A 23887-nucleotide genomic window follows, 5' to 3' on the forward strand; every position below is an offset into this window, starting at 1 on the left:
AATTGGACTTCAGAAGCCTCTTTATGGTTTTAGGGTTACTTCTTTATTCCTCTGAGGGCTAAGGGTCTCCGCTCCTTGTATTATCACTTTCCTATTGGACAAAAACACTGGATGGAACTGGATCTAGTTATAAGCAGTAACTAGATGTTCCACATACATTTATTTTACCTTCTGTTTCTGTATGGAACAGCGCATTATGTATCAAATACCAGCAATATGGAGATATTAAGTAAACCGTTAAGAAAAAACATCAATGCCTCATTTCACCCCAATCTATTTTTAATCATCTTAGTACTCACTTGTGTGGTTAACTTTATATACAACGTAAAAATATACTGGGAAAAAGTCATGTTCAGTTATGCACAAATATGGGCTCTAAAACAAAAGGCAACACAAAGTTTTCAGAGTTTGAAATAATAGTATTAAACATACTATTGTTGTTTAGTGTCATAGTGTCATAGTTCGTATAATCTTGGAAGAAAGAAAACGAATGTCTCAATATCACTGAAAAGTGTGAAGATATAAAATTTAATACAATATTCTTCATATAATTGAATCTTATTTCTGTTCAAATTGTTAAGCATTTGTCTGTGATAATGTCATCTACCAATGATTCTTGAGAAAGAAAACATGTTTCATTCATACTTTGGTGGTTAATGAATGAATGTAGTATATAAACACCGCGTGCCAGTTTGCTTAAATAACCGTTTCTTCATTTTCAATTAAGGAATATTAAAAATCATACTTTTGTGTATATTTCTCTGAAGTAGCAAAACAATCATAGTGACTGAACATGAATAAAAACTCCATGAAAACCCAGACATGTGTCTCACAAGGAGTACTTAAAAAGAAAGAAAGGGTTGATATTCTGTGGGAAATCTGGTAGTGGCATATACTATATACAGTCGAAACAGGATGTATGGAAGTGTATAAATTTGGAAACCTAAACATTATTTGTTTTTCTGATGAGATTTAATTACATGGACTCAAAAACTAGTCATTTTCAAACCACTTGGGTACTTCCTGAAAATATACCTGATGACAGAAGGAAATGTAGGCGTTGAAGTGTCAAGGTATCACCCTTGTGACATCAGAAAATGTTTTCTGGTCACTGATTGGTTTTCAGAAATCTTAAAGAGAGTTTAAATGCCAAGAGATAAAACTATTTTTCAGTGAGCAAATACAGTGTAACTCCAAGATACCAAACCTCTAAACACTGACCACGTACACAGAGGTTCATAACAGCAGCAGTGAGAAGTTAAACAGTCATACACCACTGAGAGCACCTTTCTTGGCAACAGGTAAGGATTTTGATTTTTAGTATTATTGTTTTCTGTTTTAACACATATTCTTTTTTTCTGGAGGTGTGCAGAAATAGTTTAAAATCTTGTACATGAAATTTGTTCATTTACTAACATGTCAGCTATATCTTGTTAGAATGAAGGTTCAATAGACTTAGAAGAGGTATGTATCAGTGATCATTAAGAAATGTTTAAGAAATAATATTAAAAATTATTTTGTACTTAACTATATTGTATGTCTATGTCTATTTAACTTAACAATACTTTATATAGTTTTTAACTCCTAACTGGGTAATTAGATTTCAGTTTTTTTGCTTTGATGAACATTTTTAAATGTTCCTCAAATTCAATTTTAAATTTGCTTTCAGTTCTTAAAATGTTGAATGGGATATGGAAATGGTATCAACTCTCAACCGATTACTGACTATCAGAAAAATAAGTGAGCAAACTCTTAATTAACACATTAAGGAGAGTATGCATAAAATTATGAATGCTGGAATTGCTGGAGCAATATGTTTGAAGTTTTTTTTAGAGAAAATGAAGAACTTAATGCAGAAATAGGAAACGAAAATCTCAACACACCACACCTGTGATGAACAGTCCAGATGGAGCTAAAACTGAGAGACACAGGGTTCCCCCAGGGCCAAAGTTGAGGACCAGTGCTACAAGTGTGTGGTGCCCTTTTAGTGTCAAGATTAATACAAAATAAATAAATAGTACCTTAATTTCAAAAATGTAAATCTTCAAAAGTCTCAGAGTACATAACGGTTCCATAGACATTAGAAGACTGTCCCTGGTTTTCCTGATAAAATTAGGGCCTGAATCAGTACATTCTGGACTAACAGTTGGACTGTAGTTATGCAATATGATTTAACTTATCAAGCTAGACCATTCAGTGCCTTATTTGTAAGATGAAGAACCATACAATCCTTGGAATTCTGAATTTTACTTTACTAAGGATGGCTTATGTGCTGATGCAGAAATACTTTTACTATTTTTAATACTTTTTCCCACATAAGCTGCAAAATTTAGATATACTGAAACCTCATAAAGAAGCCTTAGAAAAGTACCTTAGAAGGTAACCCAATATCTAAGGCACAACAGAAGTCAATTTTTGATTAAATAAAGGCATGCATCAGTATTTCATTATTGGAAAGGCAGCATAAGGTCTCAACCAAGCGATGTCACCTAGGAGAAAGGGAAATATCCGTATGGAATTTCTAACATCTAATTTAAATTTAAAAATGGGGTCAAAAGTAAAGGCTTCTAAATTCCATTTCATTTCAGTGTCATCAACAACTTTGAAACAATGAAATAAGGTCTCAAGAACTGAATTAAAACCTAGTTACAAAAACAATGGTTTTACCTTCCTCAGAGTATGGTCATGTCTCTTCTACCTGATGCCCATGAAGGATTCGGCTATCTATAACTTCCACTTCCACTTCTAAATGATATATACTGTACATTTACAGTATATACAATAATGTGGTTTGAGAATGTTGGAAGTGTTCATGAAAAAAATATCAACAAACTCCAATAAGTAATGTAATGAAATATTCTTTGTATTATAAAGAAGAATTTAAAATAACATTACATGCAGTTACAGTAAATTACCCTACACATGCGCACATGTCATGCATATCTTGGAGCGAGACAGTGCTCTAAGTTTGTGGTGTCCTTGGTATTTATCTTGGCACAGGGTTGCAGAAACATAGATTATGCGGCTGCCTCAACCTTAGTTCATCTTATGTTTTTTCTGAGGTAGTTTTATATTTCATATAACAGCCTATATACTGTACTATCCTTTTAACGATATGGCCCAGATGTTGTGACTGCAGTTAATCTGACAGGCTTATTCAAATGAAATGAGGATAAGATTACATAAAGTGTGTATGGAGAAGCAGAAAACCGAGAAATATTCAGCAAAGGTAATAATAGATACCAAAATCCAGGCTGAAGTGGAAGATTACTGTACCTTTGTATTTGTGCCACAAAGAAGTCTAATTACAAAAACATTTATAAATTCTTGACTTGTTTTAGCATTGGGCTCCCCGAAAATAATAAAGTTAATTTATTATTTAAATAAGCCTAAAACTCTGCTAAACAATTATGTGACTTCGAGGCTCTTGCTATTCTACTGGTGTACATACTGTACATTCATGATTCTCTTAGCAAACAGCAGACTTTGAGATTGCATAATGGAAACCTGCTGTTTTTCAACATTTCTCCCACCTGTAAATGCTGGTATCTGCCGTCAAAACATTAAAGTGGGCCGCAACAGTAAAATATCTGAAATTCCAAGCCTCTCATTACTTCAAATTGTTACGTCTTTTTCATAGGTGACTGCGTGACACCATGAAGATCTTTATTTCAATAACGTTCCTTCTGGCTGTGGCATCTGCTGTGCCTGTAAGTAGACTGGGATACGTATGTATTGTTTTTCCAACTAATTTACAAAAGAAAACAATGGAATTGCTTGTACTTGTCGTGTTACACACCCCCCCAGTGTTATTCCTTTCTGCTGTTTCAATTATTTGTACTGATTATATGGAAATTTAGTTTGATTATCTCACAGTAATGAAGGTCACTTATTTAACATGCTGTTTGCGCATTGATTTTCAATATATGTACTTCTTCTTTTTCCTAGACATTCTGGTATCGAAACAAAATCAGTACTCAGGAGGACAACTCAGAAATCCATGGGGTATACTAGCTATTCTCTCCTTGAAATCTTAACTTTTTATTTCACATTAAGTAAGATGTTTGGCAACCCTGATACAATATGATAGAATATCTGTCACATCTGCAATTTCATTGAAGACTCCACACTGACTCTCATTTGAAATCGATCACATTCAGCTCAAACTTACGAAGAGGGAAACGTCTATGATATCCTTCACAGCACAGTGATAACACAACAAATACTGTAAATGGCATGCACACTTTGGGATGTACTGTATGTATTTAAAGAAATACTTCTAATAATAATTGGTAGTACCAGTATTCATTTCTACAGAATTAGTTTAATGTTATGACAATAAAAGTGTATTATCTAAATGTTTTTTATAGAATTAAATCTCACGGAAGTAATAATGTTTTGTGAATTTATGTTGCAAATATCTACCAATACTATTGGAAAAGCTAATACTTTGATTCCTATGTGTCAATTTAGGGCGCTATTGAGAATGGAGGCACACCAATTGGAACTGATGGGGCATTTGGAGTGACAGCAGGAAAAGGCAGTGATAACAAAGAAGTGGAAAGAAATGACCCAAAAGTAAATGGGCTTAATGCTGTCCAACCTAGTAATGGTCTAGATGGCATGACTGGTGGAAGTGTAAAAGTTCAACAAAAAAATGTAAATCATGCTGTTGTAAGTGCCACAAAGAATAATGTGAATGATTTTGGGAACACTATTCTCATTGAAGATTATGAGGTTGGTGATGCAGAGATAAGAGATAAACAGGAACTGCAGAGTCATGGTGCCAATTATGAATTTGATGATAAAGGACTGCATGGTGATGATCCAATGGCATTCTATGGAATACATGGTGATGATCCAATGGCATTCTATGGAATGCAAGGAGATGATCCAAAAGCATCTGATGGAAATAAAAATGAAAATCAAGAAAATGATCATTCCAGTTCCAGTTCCAGCAGTGAGGAGAGTAAAAGCAGTGACTCCAGTTCCAGCAGTGAAGAAGGCAAAAGCAGTGATTCCAGTTCAAGTTCTAGCAGTGAGGAGGGTAAGGGCAGTGACTCCAGCTCCAGTTCCAGCAGTGAGGAGGGTAAGGGCAGTGACTCCAGCTCCAGTTCCAGCAGTGAGGAGGGTAAGGGCAGTGACTCCAGCTCCAGTTCCAGCAGTGAGGAGGGTAAGGGCAGTGACTCCAGCTCCAGTTCCAGCAGTGAGGAGGGTAAGGGCAGTGACTCCAGCTCCAGTTCCAGCAGTGAGGAGGGTAAGGGCAGTGACTCCAGCTCCAGTTCCAGCAGTGAGGAGGGTAAGGGCAGTGACTCCAGCTCCAGTTCCAGCAGTGAGGAGGGTAAGGGCAGTGACTCCAGCTCCAGTTCCAGCAGTGAGGAGGGTAAGGGCAGTGACTCCAGCTCTAGTTCCAGCAGTGAGGAGGGTAAGGGCAGTGACTCCAGTTCTAGCAGTGAAGAAGACAAAAGCAGTGATTCCAGTTCAAGTTCTAGCAGTGAGGAAGGTAAAAGCAGTGACTCCAGCTCCAGTTCTAGCAGTGACTCCAGCTCCAGCTCCAGCAGTGAATCCAGCTCCAGTTCCAGCAGTGAGGAAGGTAAAAGCAGTGACTCCAGCTCCAGTTCTAGCAGTGACTCCAGCTCCAGTTCTAGCAGTGAGGAAGGTAAAAGCAGTGACTCCAGTTCTAGCAGTGAATCCAGCTCCAGTTCCAGCAGTGAGGAGGGTAAAAGCAGTAACTCCAGCTCCAGCTCCAGCTCCAGCTCCAGTTCCAGCAGTGAGGAGGGTAAAAGCAGTGACTCCAGTTCTAGCAGTGACTCCAGCTCCAGCTCCAGCAGTGAATCCAGTTCCAGTTCCAGCAGTGAGGAGGGTAAGGGCAGTGACTCCAGTTCTAGCAGTGACTCCAGCTCCAGTTCCAGCAGTGAGGAGGGTAAGGGCAGTGACTCCAGCTCTAGTTCCAGCAGTGAGGAGGGTAAGGGCAGTGACTCCAGCTCCAGTTCTAGCAGTGAGGAGGGTAAGGGCAGTGACTCCAGCTCTAGTTCCAGCAGTGAGGAGGGTAAGGGCAGTGACTCCAGCTCCAGTTCCAGCAGTGAGGAGAGTAAAGGCAGTGACTCCAGCTCCAGTTCCAGCAGTGAGGAGGGTGAAGAGAATGCTGAGCCAGATAATGGTACTAATGAACCAAGTATTTCAGAGTCTACCAATGATGTGGGCACTCAGAGTGTTCCTGTTACAGACAAACAAAACACTAAAAAGGTGATCAAGCCTCGTAAACAAGTTATCCAAAGAAAACAACACAGCGTTGAAGACGATGACAATAGTAATGGCAGCGACGATACAAGTGACCAGAGTAGCTGAGGAAGAAAGTAAATCAAAAAAAGGATATACTGTTCTAATTTATCTGTGACACAAAATCCTGTCCAGAATGGTATATACACATTATATAAACATGTTATGGGATGTTAAGGAAAGCATAGAAGAAAAAATATATTTTGTTTTAAAAATCATTGAAAATGAAAAACATAGATATATTTCCCTGTAGTACAAATGCTTGAAACTAAATATAAAAAGTGTTCCAATATGATGTACTAATGCTCCAAAACATGACTAGAGTATTTACAAGGTTAAAGTTTTCTGAGGTAGCTAAAGAGATATAAAAAAAGAAACATTGGTACTTAATTCTCAACAAATGGACTTGTAAACAAAAATACAAAGTTAAAAGAAACTAACTTACAACTGTCAAAACTGCAGTAACTTCAAACTTCACCATGACTGTTATGGAAACTTCTTGAAGTAAATGTGTAATGATGCAGATTATGTGATAACTCAAAATGTGTTCTATGTAAAAAGCACTCTAAAGTTATTTCTAATAAAGATCTAAGTTGCTGAATATAACATTGGTGTTTACATCTTACAGACTAGACCATTCGTACTAGAATCTTCCTGCTGCCAATATTGCAAACAGTAAACAGTAGCCACTTATAATCATATTAAGTCTTTAAAATCTATAGTTATACAGAAAATTCCCTGCTAAATAATACACATCCCACTGAAAGTATTACATTTTGTAAGAACGACTGGGAGAAACCTATAGTAGAAATGTATGTTGGTCATAGACTTTTCAAACTTTTCTGACTTGTGTGCTAAAGGCACAGGTAATGGAGGAAATGTCACAACTTTAGCTCTAACAGTCATGCTGAGCACAAAAACTACATGTCCCAGAATCCACCACTGTAGCGACACATCAAAAACAGTACAATGCAGAATTAGATGATAACTTTCTCTGGCATAATGAGCATGTACTGTTAAAAAATTCATGGTATGCATGTTTAACTGTCAATGTCAAAATCCAAATGAAGAGGAACGTTTTTAGTTGAGGCCCAGTTTATCTGCAGGTTCACTAAGTCTGAACTGGGAGAAGTTAATAAATTGCTACAACTAGACCAATAATGAGCTAATTGAAAGTTTTAATGAAACTTACAGTCACACCTGCCTTCAAGAAAGAGTTGGACCACCAAGATTTATCACAATATTTGCTCTCATCCACTATTAAAAATCCACTTATTCCTGACAACAGTTACCAATATTAGCAAAAGGCATTTCATGTTGTGAAAAAAAAACAAAAAATTGAATAAAAATGATGTTAAAGCGAAGCAAAAATTAACTTTTTTTCAAGAATAAAATATGTGCATTTACAACTCAGACCACAACAGAATGTGAAGATTTATTTTCTCTGACCATTTGACCAGGTTTGATGCTTCTATGTCCCATCTCTCATACTGTAGCTATAAAAGATGGCGGCCAAGGTCAGATGTTACTCTTACATCAGGACTCATCAGTGCCAAAGCTGTTACCGAACTTTGCAGTTCACCTGCTCTTCAACCCCCTAAAACACACCTCCTGTGTATTTCCCCTTCGTCATCTCTCTACTTCGTCTCCACTCCACTGCAAAGGTCCCATGTCCCAGTTAGGCCACTGGGCCCTGCTTAATCAGGCTGCAAGTCCCAGACTGTTCTCTGAACTGGGCCCCCCGTGGTGGAATGACCAGTGCTGGGGGCGGTGGCGTAACATGGGGGCGTGTTCAGTGTGGAGGCGGAGCCCTTGATTAAGGGCGATGCATTGCCTTAGCAACCACAGCTGTCAAGGCTAATTAAGGACAGGCCGCAGCTGTGGGGGCCCTTTAAGACACACTGAACACCTTCCCGTAGGGACGAGCAGGCCCCCGCAAGGGGAGAGGCTTCCAGCGACAGTCCCAGAGGGGACTGGGGAAAGAGCGCCGGAGACGTATTTTGCTTCTTTTTATTTTCTTTTTTTTTTTCCTCCTGTCCCTCCATGTATCCTCACCAGGGCAGGTTGAGTTTTCTTTCTTTTTTTTTTTTTTTGGCCTTGCTCCTTTTCTTCCAGTCTGGACCCCGCTAAATAGGGACAGTCCAGACTGCATTCGGCTGTACCCAACCGGTTTCTTTTTTTCCAGACTGGACATCGTTAGATAGGGATAGTCCAGTCTGGATGCCACTGTGCAAAGCGGTGTGCTTTCTTTCTTTTTCTGTTTTTTCGGGGGGGTTTCCTAGCCTCACACTGATCCGCCCCCTCAAACGAGGCGTCAACCTTTAACAGTGTTCAGTTTGGCTCCTCCCACTCTCACATTGTTACAGAACTCACTCACCATCTTCCAGAAGGAACAGAAAGCCCCTTTCTTTAAGGTATTCCTAACCTCAGAGACCTGTGACTAATACTCACTTACTTTCCCTTACTATACTCTTATGTCGCTGCTTTTTTTGTCTGTCTAGCACTACCACCTACTGTAATTAACATTGCGCTTACTGTTGTCTGTGGTTTTATCGTTGTTCTATGCTAATATTATAAATAAACAGATGGAGTGAAGCATCAGCCAAATGATAAAATGTTTAATATAAATGACAGAAAAGTATTGCTATTGTCTGTGTACTTAAAGTGCACTTACAATGGTTCAACTGGAGTCAATTAATTGAGCATTTCTCAAGTTAGCTGTTAAATTTCACTCCATAACATACATAGCAATTGGACCAACAATGAAGATCAATGATCTTTTCAATGAGAGAAGCACAGATTAGGAGAACATTTCAAAGACCCTGATCTTCATTAAAAAGTGGAATTCACATTATACCACCTCGATACTATCTATATACACTAGACATTAAGTATATCAGGCTCTCCTACCCAACAGAGAAGCTGGTTGAGCAGAAACTGTTTAGAATGCCATTGTGAAGCCTGTAGCTTTTTTGTAGCTTCATTCATTTATTTACACATCCTTATTTATTACAATTGTGCCCTAGAAAATTATGCTGATTTGTAACAGCTGACTGAAACAACAAAACACCAACAACAAGGAATGCAATTTTTATAAACCATTTTTAGAAAGTTTTATTGAGGTTCAACATATTTTAGATTTTGATCCATTTCACTATTGGTACTGTATGTCAATGACATTAAAGCGTCCTTTTGCTTGGAATTGCTGAAATAAAGCGTGTCTGATGACTAACTGTTTTACGACCCAATAACGTTTATGGGGAACAAAACTGGATCCATTTCTCCAGCCAGCTTCACTCAGATCTGCGTCATCGGGGACGTTGTTTTCACCGGTCCAGGAGTATACAGGCAAGACGTTGCAGATGGATGTGAAAATAAAGAACGGTCACAAAAGAGCAATTTGTCTCATCTAGTTTTTTGGTAGCTTTGGATGCACAGTATTAAAAACTCCTAAACATTTCAATGATGTAATTTGATGTGATTTTGTAATACTCCTTATTGAGACACACAAGTATGTGTAAAGCATGTACAGTACCTGTAAATGCAATATTCTATATATGTGTGGAGTGGCCATACTAAACCTTTCCACTAGGAGGTGCCCAATAAGCACTTTTACAACCATTGATGATATGCATTACTTAAATACTTTAAACAAAACAGAGGAAAAGGTTAAGAAGTGTCGCAATAATGATTCTGCTGCGGTCCTATGAGTAAATTCAGCAAAATCTCTAGACGAGGAAACAAGTAGTTTGTTTTGTTGGCTAACAAATACGACTTTTTCTCACTAATGGGAAACAAGTCAAATACAGGTAGTTGTCATTATATACAGTAGATACGTTCCTGAACGATACAAATTTCCCATGAGAATATATGTAAAAGGACGGAACATTGTATGGACCACTCCCAGCTAGAGGGATGAACTCTCAAAAAACAATAACACATATTTATGCATGTAAAGAGTTTCACATGGTTGTACTAAAAGTCATTTTAAATGAAATGTTTGTTAATATTTTTCAATTTTCAAGTTAAAAGTGAAGGGAAAACTGTTGTTAGTGGTGAGTGATGAACAGTCTGGAAAATGCAGGAGGCATGTGCCCACTGACACATCCGGACTGAACAACCACCTTCTGATGTCTGATGTCATTTATTTAAAAGTCTTGTAAGTAACATTACAAAATCATGTGTGCAGTATTTAGGTTTTTATCTTATTTTCTTTTAGTTGTACTTATTGAATGTTAAGGTTGATTTTTTTTAATGAATCAAAGTTATTGTTTCATTTACAGATTAATTGAAATTGAATTTCTTTTTTTAGATTTTTGAACGTAGTAGATTAACGGAATTTTTTCTACTTTCTTTTATTTTGTCTAACATTTTATACTATATAAACATAAGGTATAGGCCAACACTTTATTTCATTGCTTGATTTGGCACTAATGAGATGAAGAGACTCAAAGGGACTCAAATTGGTGAAACAATTCCAGAGTTGAATAAATGCTCTGACCCTTCTAAGCTTTCAGGATGCTGTGCTTGCTGTCAACAACCATGGGCTCCTCTAAGCAGCTGACTGAGGACTTGAAAATAAAGATAATGGAATTTCCACTGTCAGAAACATCATTAAGAAATGGAAGGTAAGGGAGACTGTTGAGGTCAAGGAAAGATCTGGAAGACCCAGAAAAACATCTGATAGACCTGCTCGTAAACTGGTGAGATATGCAAAGCACAACCCACATATCACTGCAAAGGACCTGCACAAAGGCATAGCTCACTCGGAGTAGTGGTCCACAGGTCCACAGTACGGTGCTGCATACACAAAAATGAAGTGCATGGAAGAGCTGTTAGAAGGAAACCTCTCTTGCGATCTCATCACAAAAGGCAGCTTCACAAAAAATGAACTTTTTGGCCACAACCACAAAAGACACACTTCTGTGGCAGCCAGTGGTACAGAAAATATTGTGCAGGTGGAAGGAAGAATGGATTCAACTAATTATCAACAAATCCTAGAAAGTAATGTCCCTGAATCAGTGAAGTAGTTGAAGCTGAAAAGAGATTTGATATTTCAGCAAGACAATGGTCCAAAAAATACTTCAAAATCAACCATGAAGTTCTTGCAGGAATTAAAGACTAAGGGTTTGGAATGGCCTTCACAGTCCCCAGATGTGAAGATCATTGAAAAGCTGTGTGGAGATCTCAAACATGCAGTTCACCGGTAATTGTAATAGGCTGGGTAAATTAGTGAATAATAAGTGGCAAAAGAATCTGGAATAATCAAATCAACATAAGTATCCTTTACAAACAGGGTGACTAAGAAAGCCAAAAGCATCAGGGAGTGTGTGTCTCACCCCCTCCATTGTGAATTCACACTTCTCCCATCTGGAAGATGCCTCTGTGCCCCCAGGTGTAAAACCAACAGACTCAGGAAATCTTTCATTCCCACTGCAATTACACTCTTAAACAATACAAAGTAACTACCTTGTCTCTTGTTTCTTATCTCCTGTAACACTACTGTATTCTCTTCCCTTTTGGTGATGTTTATTTGTCATTGTGTTGTGTTTGACTGTACCATTAAACGAATTTCCCCTCGGGAATAATAATAAATTATTATACAATAAAACTCGGCTCAGCTCGACTCAACTCGACTCGAATCAAATCGAAGACCTAAGAATATTTCTGAGCTAGAAGAGTTCTGCAAGGAAGAGTGAAATGATCATTCCTAAAGCAAGCAGAAAAAGACTCTTAGCTGGCTACAAGAAACGTTTGGAAGCTATGATTTCTGCCAAAGATGGTGTTGCTAAGTACTGACTGACCCAAGCTTTTGCACATGCCACATTAACTGTTTTATTGTTTTCAGTCTGTTAAATTCAGCAAATTAATAGCGATTGTGCATGAAATAGTGCAGAAATATGTCATGTTTATGTTTGTACCCTGTAGAGGTTGTATTAATTTCTTTTCACTTAGAGATTCGGTGAAACATGCAATTTGACCAGGGGTGCCTAAACTTTTGGATACAACTGTACAGTATATCATTTTGATGCATGTTACATCCAAAGCATTTAAATAATCAAGGACATATTATACAGTGTTACTGTTAATAGGGTTTACAAATATGTGAGTGAAGATCTTGAACAAAAAAACAGACTGTGCTTTTGGATCACAAGAGTTACACATCTACAGGCCATTCTGCATGTAGATTTCAGATGTCAAGTTGCAGAGAGATGTCAAACATTAACTTACATAAATCAGTTATGTAATTTGTGGTCCAGTATTGCCATTCAGAGCTCAGGTGAAACCTAAAGAATACAATGTCTTTGGTCAAAATGAACCAGTCTCTGTCCATTCATTTTGAGTCCACTTGAACTGGCTAGGTCCTCAGAACGTTAAATAAGAAGGACCAGATTCTTTACGTGATTCTACCTTTTTCATGAGGATTACAAAACATTCCCAGGCCAGTCAAGGGTTATAGTCTCTAGGGTTTCCTTCAAGGTCTCTGCCAAAGGAGATGTTCTCAGTGGAGCTACAGTGGAAACCTTCCAAAGAGACATCTCTACTAGGGACACAACTGGATCTTCTTGATTTTCTCAAGGGATAGCGTCTCTTCAGAGCTCTACCACAAGTTAGTCCCTGTGAAGAAATCACTTTTCACCCTTTTATAACCATGATGGTCTTCTGGTCAGTACCCAAATTCAGACAATTAACCATGCACACTTTCAATAATGTTCCATTACACATGAGGTTTTTATCAGATTGTTGAGTGACAACTTATCTGAGCTGAGCTGTTAAAAGCACATTATTTGAATGATGTAATAAAACTCCAGTGCAAATGTCTTGCACTTTTTTGTACAGTTTGTTTTACTACTCATGTCCAGATTGTTTTTAAATTGTGACTGGTAGAGTCTGTCACATCATTAACACTTAATAAATTGCAGAGCAGCAATGAAAATGCAACGACCTCCTCCGAAATGACATATTCTTCATGCAATAAATCCTCAGATCACTGATGCAAATCTGAATTAAAATAAATGCTTAGAGAACGTTTTTGTGAGTCAGAAAAGTTTCTTTTCTCACTGGCTTTTTCTGAACTAGTATACACTAGGCAACTAGTGTATAAAAAACACAACAGTGCAGACTACATTTCATAGAATGTCAGAATGTCTGTGCGCTGTGCATATACCAGTCCTATAAACCAAACATATTAATGAATTATACAGTAATACACACAAAAAAGCTTATGAAAGAGGAGGCCATTTGCCCCATTTAATCCATTTGGCTGTTAGTAACCGATTGATCTCAACATTTCATCCAGCCATTTCATAAAAGAAGTCAGATTATCGGCTTCAAAAGCATGGCTGGATAGTTTGTCAGGTCACTGATCACATTGGAGCTCTATTTTTAAGCTAATAAAAAGGAAACAAAGACTGGAATGATACTATTTCCTTTTTACTTCGAGTGAGAGGCTTTTGAATTCAACTGTTTTATTTGCAACCATGACAGAAAACAGAAAATCTACAAAACATCTGTGAACAAAACCTGCTTTACTAAAGAAACTTCGAATATTAAGTAGACATTTATGAACCTTACCAAGAAGGTTCTCTGTGACACTTAACAGCATATCATGTTGAATACCATTCCCTCTCAGATGGGAAATGCAGTTTAATTTCTGGACAAACAGAAGTCTTTTAGTTGCATTTACCCAGTGTTTCCTAACTCAAACATTGAAAGAAATCAAATCAGCTGTTATTTTCCAGGTCTTAATCAGAAATTGTAATTTGTACTAGTTGTTATGGCTTTGGCTGCACTGTAATTTATTGGTCACGCCAATAAAGTTCATAGAACTTCATAACTTATTGGAAGGTTAAACATGCTGGAACCTGGCACTCGAAGACCAAGGTTATTTAATGTTGCTCAGCTGTTTTAATCCCCTTTAAATAAAAGCTACTTAAAAAGCAAAATAATTATCATCCATACATAAAGACACCATTAAATATACTGTAAGCTAAAGTCATCTTACTACTCATCAGGATTGACTGGTATCATCAGTCAGTCCTCTCCCTCTCTTTAGAAATGGCGTTTTTAATGAGTCATCATTCACTAACATTGCATCCTTTATCTTGTTCGAGTCATACAGTATATCATATTTTTTGTTACATTATTCTGCATGGATATTTGTATTTCCTCTGACAAACCAAAATAATGTCATATCATGCCATTCCAAGTGATATCCTGTTAGCTATTAAATCTTAAATGTCAAGACTATTTTATCTGAAAAGTTGCATCCTGGAAGCCAAAGATGAGGTCATTACAAAGTGAAAGTAAAAAGAGGATGTAAAGCAGACTAGTTATCTAGCCTTCAAATTCTTTATAATTATACTCTCAAAGGAAAGACCAGAAGAGGCGGACATTATTTTCTTTTTCCTGCGTAGTGTAATTGTAACAAGACCGAACGTGTCACATTTTTTTATGCTACACAATGTTTGAATACTTTATCTTAAAATTATTATCAAATTCACAAAATTGAGTTAGCCTGGTTTTACCACATCATGTAATAAAATGTATAGTTAAGTAACTAAATCAATTTTAGACCTCACTTTTTTAACATTATCTTTCTTGACTAAGATTAAATTCATGAGGAAACATTTTTAAGGCAGAGATTTGAAACTAGCAGATCAAAGCATTAAATATAATTAAATAACAGCACCTTAATTTTGCATTAATCAAACATTTAAATAGGTCATGGCAAAAAACACAATAACTTCAGACTTAACGCACTTTGAAATCAAGAATCAATGTCAACTTGTCTGCAGTTAATGATCTGACACCCGAGCTCGAGGTACGAAAAAGGGCCTAGAGCTATTAAAGTGAATGTTAATTGGGTTTTCTCAAACTTATCAGATCCACTTGTCTCTGTGGATCTGACGTTTACCATGGATGAACTGCTGACTACTTAAGACTGCTTTCCATCAGAGATCCAATGTACTGTATAATCTAAAAACACTTATTTAGGCCCTTCATTCCTCTCTGTTCATTTGTCTTCAAGGCAGTGAGGAGCACACTCAGAGCTTGGAGACGGCTCCACCTCATTCCTATAGTTGACTAAGAGATAAAAAAAGGTGCTTATGTCTATAGGATATGAGTAACCTTGAGTCCCACACCCATTGAGACAACTTCTGTTGTTCCTGTTTACTCCACTTTCTTTGTTCTTTCTTTTCTGCCCACTGCCTTATTCGTAGTCTTGGAGCATTTTTTAGCTTCTTCTGCTGTCTTCCCATTTTTAATTGTTTATAAGTCTGCCCTAATAACTCTGGTCTTTGGATTGAGAAGCTCTTTCAGCACTGTTGCACAACTTTTCTGCCAGCCTACAGTTCTTATAATTAATTGTCCCACCAGGAGACTGTCTCCTGCTTACTGGCCTTTGTGATCCTTTCAAACATTCTAAATCCTGAAGGTGTTTCCACTTATTGGAAGTTACTGTTCTTAGTCTTGGTGACCATTTAATACATATTGATAATGAGCGCAGGTGATACGTATATTGAATCACATGCAAAACTAAACCAAACCATTTGCCAACAAAAGTGAAAAACAATAGAGCACTAGTGTCAGCTAGTGACAATATCTGCATTTCTTGTAATTCAAGAGATGTGATGTCGTTTTAATGCACTAGTAAGTCCTCATTTAGAATATTGTAAACAATTTTTGTTACCTATTTATAAAAAAGTGGTTGATGCTTTGGAACAGGTCCTGATACATTCTTGGGTTTAAACTAAGGAATCAGTGCCGAAGATTAGTAAGTATGCAGATGTACAGTAGGTAAGGGATTTCCACGCAAGTTAATCATAGCAAAGGAGTTACCTGTGAGCCAGTGATCATACATGAATGCACAGAGACAGCTTCAGTGACTCCAGGACAATAAAAAGCAGGACATAGAAACGATGGTGATGCATTATGTAGAGTGAGGAAATGCTGCTACTCATTGTTTGTTACTGATGAAGAGTGTTGTGTCTGCGTCTACTGGGTGTGTTGTCGTCTCACTAAATACTTAGATCTACAGTCTATTGTCCCTGCTCTTCAGCGTGGAAAGCGCAAAGATGGTGTGGGTGTATTTGTTATAGTTTGAGCTTGGGCCACTGGGTTTTACAAAGGACACTATAACCACCAGAAAATATTTTGGAATGGACAATAGTACAGTGCCATTATTTACAGAACAAACAACAACAAACACATAAATCAGGCTGGAGAGACCTGGCACATTTTCACAACTGAGCTATCAGTACTGCAAGAAATGGGTATTAAAGCATGTTGTTCAAAACACAATGGCTGCTACTGTTCAAAAAGAGTTTGACTTACAAAAGCTTATTTTTAAAATTTTGCACTCTTTTACTAAACCTTTACTATAATTCCTATGTTATTCAATAGATAGCAGTGTTTAATATTATTTTTTGTAATTTTGTTGTTTTTATTTTTTAATAATGCTGTGTCCCTGCATCATTTGATTAAAACTTCAAATGATGATGCTGTTTATCAGTTCCAGGACAGTTTTGTAATTCAATATTTGATCCTGTATTTTTAAAAAACACTACTGAAAAACACTTTTAAAAAGCTTAATCTCATAATGTAACTGTTATGCTCACGTCTTTTACAATAGCTCATATGTTCGTGTACAGTTTTTGTGAATATAAATGTATTATATACACAACCTACTCCACACATTCAAATGAAAAAAAAAGCAAGAAGTAAAAAGATAATATGGAAAAATTGCAATTGCATAATTATTCAAATTCTGAAAGGGGACCTTTCTCAGATCAGTTACTAAATCTTGGTAACAAAATAAATTCATTGTTGTTATAGAAAATTTCAAATTTCGTATAAAGCACAAAATCATGAACTTTGTGAAAGTACTGTAAATAGCCATGTTGTCACAAAATCGCATTCGAGTTCCCACGAATAGCGACATGATTCAGCCTCCTCACTAGTCTCCATAATAGCTAAATTAATGTGACGGCAAAACCATGTTAAAATCAAAAGCCATATTTGTATTGGATTCAAAGAGATGTGTTAACAAGCCTGCTTGTTTACAATGCCATAGGGCCGCACACTTCACCGGAAGTTTTGTTGCCTCATTCCGAATCGCAGAACATGGAGCTGAGCGTACCTGGAAATACGTATATTTTGTGGCGTAAATGGGAGATTTTAATTAAGTTACTGTGTACATTTTACTTTGATTGCAGTTTGAAATGCACTCATCAATGCTGATTCTTTCTAAGCCCGAAGTATGAAAATGCAGTGGCGAACCTAAATAATTTTAAGTGCACATAAATAGGGTAGCAAACCACAATTACTTGAGTGCTTCAACTCAACAATCAGGCCCTGTATCTGTGTGAAATAATAATGTTCTTCATGATTTCAGGATGAAAACAATCGTCTTTGGTGAGGCTTCATGGTTAAGTACTCGTTTTCAAAACTCAACCATGGAGACTAAGAAGCTTTCAGAGCAAGTCAGGGGTAAAGTGATAGAAAAGCACTGATCAAGAGATGGGTATAAAAACACTTCAAAGACCCTTCCTATCTCATTGAGCATAGTGAAGTTGATCATTAATAAATGGAAGGCAGCTAGGCACTGCCTAGATCAGGTCGTCCCTCAGGAAACTGGATAGAGATGCAACTGTTAGGCCAACAGCAATTTTGAAACAGGTCAATGGCTGAGATGGGAGAAAATGTCCGTGGGTTAATAATATACAGGTCACTCCACAAAAGGGGCTTGTATAGGATTGAAAAATAACATTTCGAATCCCTCATGCTGGAATAAAAAGAGCGCCTAAAGCAACAAAATTGAAATATATACTGAAAGCACGTGGCAATAGGTTTCGTGGTCAGACAAAACGAAATTGGAACATCTCAGTAGAAATGTAAAGTGTTACATCTGATAGAATCCCAGAACAGGGCCTCACTCAATCAACACCATCCCCTTCTGTCAAGCAAGGTGGTGGCAGCATCATGTTATAGTTCTGCTTCTCATCAGCAGGGACTGGGAAGCTTTTCAAGACTGATGGGATTGTGGAAGGAGCAGAGTACTGACAAATTTTGGACCACCACATTCTGCCACATGCTTCAGACCCAAACCTGGGATAAAACTTAACCTTCCAGCAGAACAGTGCTTCAAAGCACAAGGTCAAACCAGTGCTGGGGTGGTTTAAGAACAAGGAAGTCAATGTGCTGGAATGACTTGAATCCAGGTGAGAAACTGATATCTGGACAGACTTTAAAACTCCTCTCAATAACTGATCATAAAGCTAATTAAGAGAGAGCTTGAGCAAATCTTTCAAGATTAATGTACCAAATCAGCGTGCAAAGCTGGTAGACACTTACCCAAGAAGACATGTAACTGCTTGCATAGGTGTTCCAACCCCATACTGAGTTCATGGGACTGGTTACTTCATAGACATTTAAAAAAACATATTTTTTTTTTCAGTCACTTTAAAGTTGGGTAAAATTTACTGTAACATACGTTACTCCTAGTCTCCATTCTGAGCATTAGGAGTGTGGGAATCCCAGATAACATCTGCAGAACCAGAGAGTGTGTGGATCTCGGATTGTTCTTATCCATCACCATTGGCTTCATCGATGACAATCTTTCTCAACCACAAGCAGTAGCAATGAATGGATATATGATCAGTGACAATAATGAACTGTGAGTAAGAGGGAAGATGAAAAACATGTTCATTTCAAAGTTAGTTTTGAGTTAATTTAGCACACAAAGCAATGAGTGACCTGTACCTTACATGCAGTTTGATGGCTTTAGAACTGTCACTCCCTGGAAGTAATAAATCTTCCTATATTCAAATTTAACACATGAGAATGGTCGGTTTACTTTATTAATCAAGAGTCTGTTTCTGATATAAACAGTCCCAGTCTCATATACCTCTCCTCTGGGTCTCAACAAATTCTTCTATACGTTATAGACTATAGATATCAAACTCAGAAATAGAAATCGGACTTTATAAAAATCAGTACAGATATGCATACATAGGAAGACACAGATAGCACTGTTTTTATGTTTTCTATATTACTATGGTGTAGTTTAGAATGTATGAAAGTGTTAAATCTTTTTTGGGGGAGAAGCAGAAATATTTCCTAACCGGAAGATACTCTGCTTTCATTATGATCTTCCCTACATGATGTGGGCGAAAACTCTTCATTTAGTCTGTGTTCAGTGGCAGCAGACTGTATAATAATGGTTTAAATTTAGAAACCTTTGATAAAGCAGTCAATGGAGAGGAAAGAGAGTGACCATCTTTAAACCACAAGAGGATTTCGGAATAAACATACCTCTGTGACAGAAGGAAGTGTAGGAGTTTTGTAGGCCAAAAGGAAAAGCCTCTCACACCTTGTACTGCTGCCGATAAATAGCTCTGGCATTCTGGTAAGTAACCAATACAGAGATTAAATTCTGACTTCGAATATTTAAAATACTATACAAAGGATACTTGCGTTTGTCAAATCATCTGGCAACTATTGTTTTAAAACTCATTTTATCACCCAGGAAAGGTAAGGTAAATTTGTTTATGCTTTTTTATTTACTTCTATAACTTTTACTTATTGTTGATTTCTGCATTTTACTGCGTTAACAAGGAATTCATATTGCATGTACTCTAATGTGTACTATGGTTGAAATGATTTCAATTGGATTTCTTTACTGGAGAACATGCAGCCCAATATGGTGTCATACTATCTATTCAAAAGCTTGATTTTTGACTTGACTTTTAGTGAATATACACAAGACAATAATATTCAAGTGTTTAAGTGGACTACAAACTGGCTCATTTATGCATTTTGATTAACAGATTCGGAAGCTCAGAACTCTGCTACTACTTTTATATTTTGGAAAGCTTAGAAAGCTGTAATTATAGTGTTAGAATTCTGCTAATATACTTCTGTTTTAAGGAACTCAAAGGAAATAAAACATACTTACTTTATCAACATGTTTATGTATGAGCTAGGAGCATCAATTGTTCGGCATTATAAGACACCCAAGTTATGATTTGTTCATGAAATAAATTTGTTGGAAAATCATGAAAAGCCAGGGGGAGCATTGAATCTTTAAATTCAGTTCAAATGTTTCCTGATAATCTGTCAATATACTGTATTAATCAAGATAATAAGGAGAACATCTGTGTGTTAGTCTATCGATTCATGATGATGATCTGAAGAAATGATGATTTCTACAAGCAAACGATACATTGATTAAACAGCAGAGAAGGCAGCTTCTCCAATAATTTGCTTCTTCAATAACTCAGTGGTTTGCAGCGTTGAAGCAACTGCTAATTTTGACAACTTTTTCTCTTGACAGAAGCAGACTGTAACAATGACAGCTACCATAATTATTGTTTGCCTGCTGACAGCAGCTTTTGCTAACCCTGTAAGTATGTTTACTCAGAAAATAAATATATTTTGACTATCGAAACATTTCAAAACTGCTTTTGATATTAACATATATAATGACTGGCTTTTTTTTCCCCTCTGCTGTGTCAGATTTTAAAAAATAATAACATGGAAGAAAACATCCCAGATACCCACTCGGTGAGTCATTCCTTCTTGCCACCTTTGTATCTGTTACAGCCACTTACTGACATGTCAGGATGCTTGGATGCATTCCCCTTGATTCTCTAAAAGCAATTAAATGTTCAAAGGTGAATCACAAGCAAAAGATAAAGTAGGTATGGAGAAGCTTAATGAAATAATTATTTCCTCTTGAACAGAGGGTTGTTTTTTTAGGCTGTAAAAGTAGATTCCGGGACAGAAAGGGTTGTAACTCTACCAAAATGTGTATGGGTTACAGGAGTTTTTTCCCCATTGGTCACTGTATGGCCACAACAACACAGGCAAATTCAACTGTCAGGACACAAGAAAGGTTACTAGTCAGGGAAAACCTATCATGCTTGTCATTCTGCCATTCTGACACTGATGACAGCACTGTATCTTGTCAGTCTTTTTAATGTAAGCTTTATTTTTGTTAATTTGCCAATTATGTTTTCATTATTTTCACTTTATATACAGTATATTATATAGAGATAAATTACATCTGTAATAAATAAATAATATATAAACTTGAGATAATATAAACTATAGGCAATATATACATGTACAAAGACATATACCAATCTGGGGTAATAATTCGTGAAATTGTGTTGGTCAAACACAAAAACAGTTCTGGTCTGTGGGAATCCACACCATATTTATGTCCTTTTTCCTGGGACAGGAAATACAGACCTTTTAAGCAGAATCTGGGATTTTCGTGCAGAATCTGCATGAAAAGTCACAGGAAAAGGGTTTATTGGGAACGCTTTTGGTGGGCTCTGCTCAGTTGAGTTTACTTTTGTTTTGGTGAGGTATGCGATTTCGGCTGCTTGTATGCTTATATGGTTGCAGTTGGTAAATGAGCTCCTGGTGGAAGTGTTGTTAGGGATCTAGATTTATAATTTGAGGGTTGTGGGCTCAAATCATAGGTGAAGGCACTGCTGTTGTACTATAGAGCAAGGCTCCTTCAATAAAGTTGTAGCAGGGCATTATCAACAACTCTTAACATACCAAAGAGCATGCAGAAAAAGTTCATTATTTCAAAGATATTAAGGAATAAAACTGGCATTATTTGACATGTTTTCTCTCTTTTCTGGTGTATGTCTAGTTTCACCTGGGACTCACAACTGATTTACAGTAATTATTTAGCTGATGCTTTGGATATAAAGAAAGTATGCAGCAGCAGCAATTGATGTACAGTAGCAATAGGCCTATACTTTTTTCCATGTGTTTTGGAAGTGTTTAGGGAAGAAAAACATTCCAAGCTATGGGAACATGGGGAAAACACTGTAAGGCGTGCAATAAGCAAATGCAAGAAATGAGCATATGATGTGTACTGTACCTCCTTTAAGGAAAAGAACACAATTACTGTAATTAAAATTAAATTTATATGAATTAAATCATTGCAAAAAGAAGGACAAAAGTTGAAAAAGTTAAATTAAAAAACTGAGCTGGAATGGGAATTCAACAATGAATCAATTTACTTTTCATAATATAGGTATTTGGTGTACTTTTTTTCTGTTTCTCACTATTTGTAGGCTGCCAACAGCACTTCCATGGAAACATATATGTCGGTAAACAAGGTAATTTGAAATATCTATCTAAATTAATTTTACTCCCTAATTGGAGATGAGGAAATCAGCCCTTGCATTAAAATTGATCACATTGTATTCCTGTAAAATAAAAAACTCTGCTAATAATACAAAACTATAAAAGCAACAACTGAATTGAACTGAACAAAACCTGTCTATATTTAAGTAGGATTACTTTTGACATTCTGCTGTATATATATTTTATTTTCACAGACCCTTGCATACAGTTCATCTTCATACCAGGTAAATGTTTTTTAAATATCACCATGAATATTTTCTGCAGGTAGAAATTAATAATGTAGTTTTTAGAGGTTTAATGTTTTATTTGAGAGCACAGATTTAATTTAACATTTTTTGTCTTCTATCTTTCTAGACATCTGAGGAAAGTGATACTTCAGAAGACAAGGTAAATAAACCCTTTAAATTTAGATATTAATGCTAATATTAAGTTTTTTATTGCTCAAAAACATTATTTACATGAACAGCCTATTACTTGTGATAATTAAAATAGATCATAATATTTGTCATGTCAGACTTTTAAGATGTTAAACATCAAACCTCATTGTCATTGATGTTTCAATCTGTTTTGGTTGCAGAGCTCTTTAGAAAATACATCAGAAGACACGGTAATTTCACAAACAAAAAGATTTTATTTGAAAGTAAGGGCCTACGTAGATTAACATCTCAAAGACAGTGGCAATAATGAAAGCTTCCTATATTTTGATGAGCTCATTCTCCTGTATCCTAAATTAAGGCCAAAGCAGTAGGCAGAGCATGTGTTGTGCAGGTGGTTATTTCCTTATCAGCCATAAACTACCTTCCATTATCCCTCCACCCCTCCCAAAACACCAGCAATTTCTTCCTGACAGGAACTTCCCGTGGCTACAAAAATGAGGCCACAGTGCTAGCAAATTATCTTAGTCTTTCTAATAGTATATAATGAAGGAAATTATTATACAAGGCATTATATAAGGTGATAAGAAAACAAAAATAAAATTCCCCAATTACTTTTACTTTGCAATTTACTTACATTAAATAATTGCAGAAACATCAAGCATTCCATTGCCATTCTGTTCATCAGTATTTGTTAATCTCATAAATTACTTATAAGTACTACTATGTACTAATAAGTAAAACGTAAATATAGAGTTTTGCAAAAGTATTCACCCACTGCACATTTTCCACATTTTGTTGCTGTTTGTGTTTGCAGTCATGGCATTTTCAAATAGGACTTCATATTTAGAATCTGCAAAACCCACCCCTGTCTAATTAAGTTACACAAACTAGATTTTTAATGAAAATTTGAAGATTAGGTGCAATTTGTAATTGCATACATTATCAATCCCTTTGCTACGATAACACAATATCAGTTCAGATGTGAGAAATTAGTTTGAAAGAAAAGATAATTATTGTAACATTTTCACAAAGGACTTTCTATAGGGGATGAATAC

At 36.6% G+C, this 23887-nt stretch overlaps 1 protein-coding gene across 1 annotated transcript in view; it reads left to right on the forward strand.

The window, feature by feature from the left end:
• Nucleotides 1-1192: 1192 nt before the first annotated feature.
• LOC107077159 (dentin sialophosphoprotein-like) overlaps nt 1193-23887 on the forward strand; it is a 30132-nt gene continuing 7437 nt past the window's right edge. The window contains exons 1-11 of the mRNA XM_069194288.1: nt 1193-1301; nt 3641-3710; nt 3949-4005; nt 4474-6345; nt 19722-19820; nt 20618-20686; nt 20800-20847; nt 22383-22427; nt 22650-22679; nt 22810-22842; nt 23033-23095. Coding sequence (XP_069050389.1) covers nt 3657-3710; nt 3949-4005; nt 4474-6345; nt 19722-19820; nt 20618-20686; nt 20800-20847; nt 22383-22427; nt 22650-22679; nt 22810-22842; nt 23033-23095 — 2370 coding nt within the window. The 5' untranslated portion in view covers nt 1193-1301; nt 3641-3656. The remainder of the gene's footprint in view (nt 1302-3640; nt 3711-3948; nt 4006-4473; nt 6346-19721; nt 19821-20617; nt 20687-20799; nt 20848-22382; nt 22428-22649; nt 22680-22809; nt 22843-23032; nt 23096-23887) is intronic.

The sequence above is a fragment of the Lepisosteus oculatus genome, chromosome 1 (assembly GCF_040954835.1).
Source record: "Lepisosteus oculatus isolate fLepOcu1 chromosome 1, fLepOcu1.hap2, whole genome shotgun sequence".
Classification (NCBI taxonomy): Eukaryota; Metazoa; Chordata; class Actinopteri; order Semionotiformes; family Lepisosteidae; genus Lepisosteus; species Lepisosteus oculatus.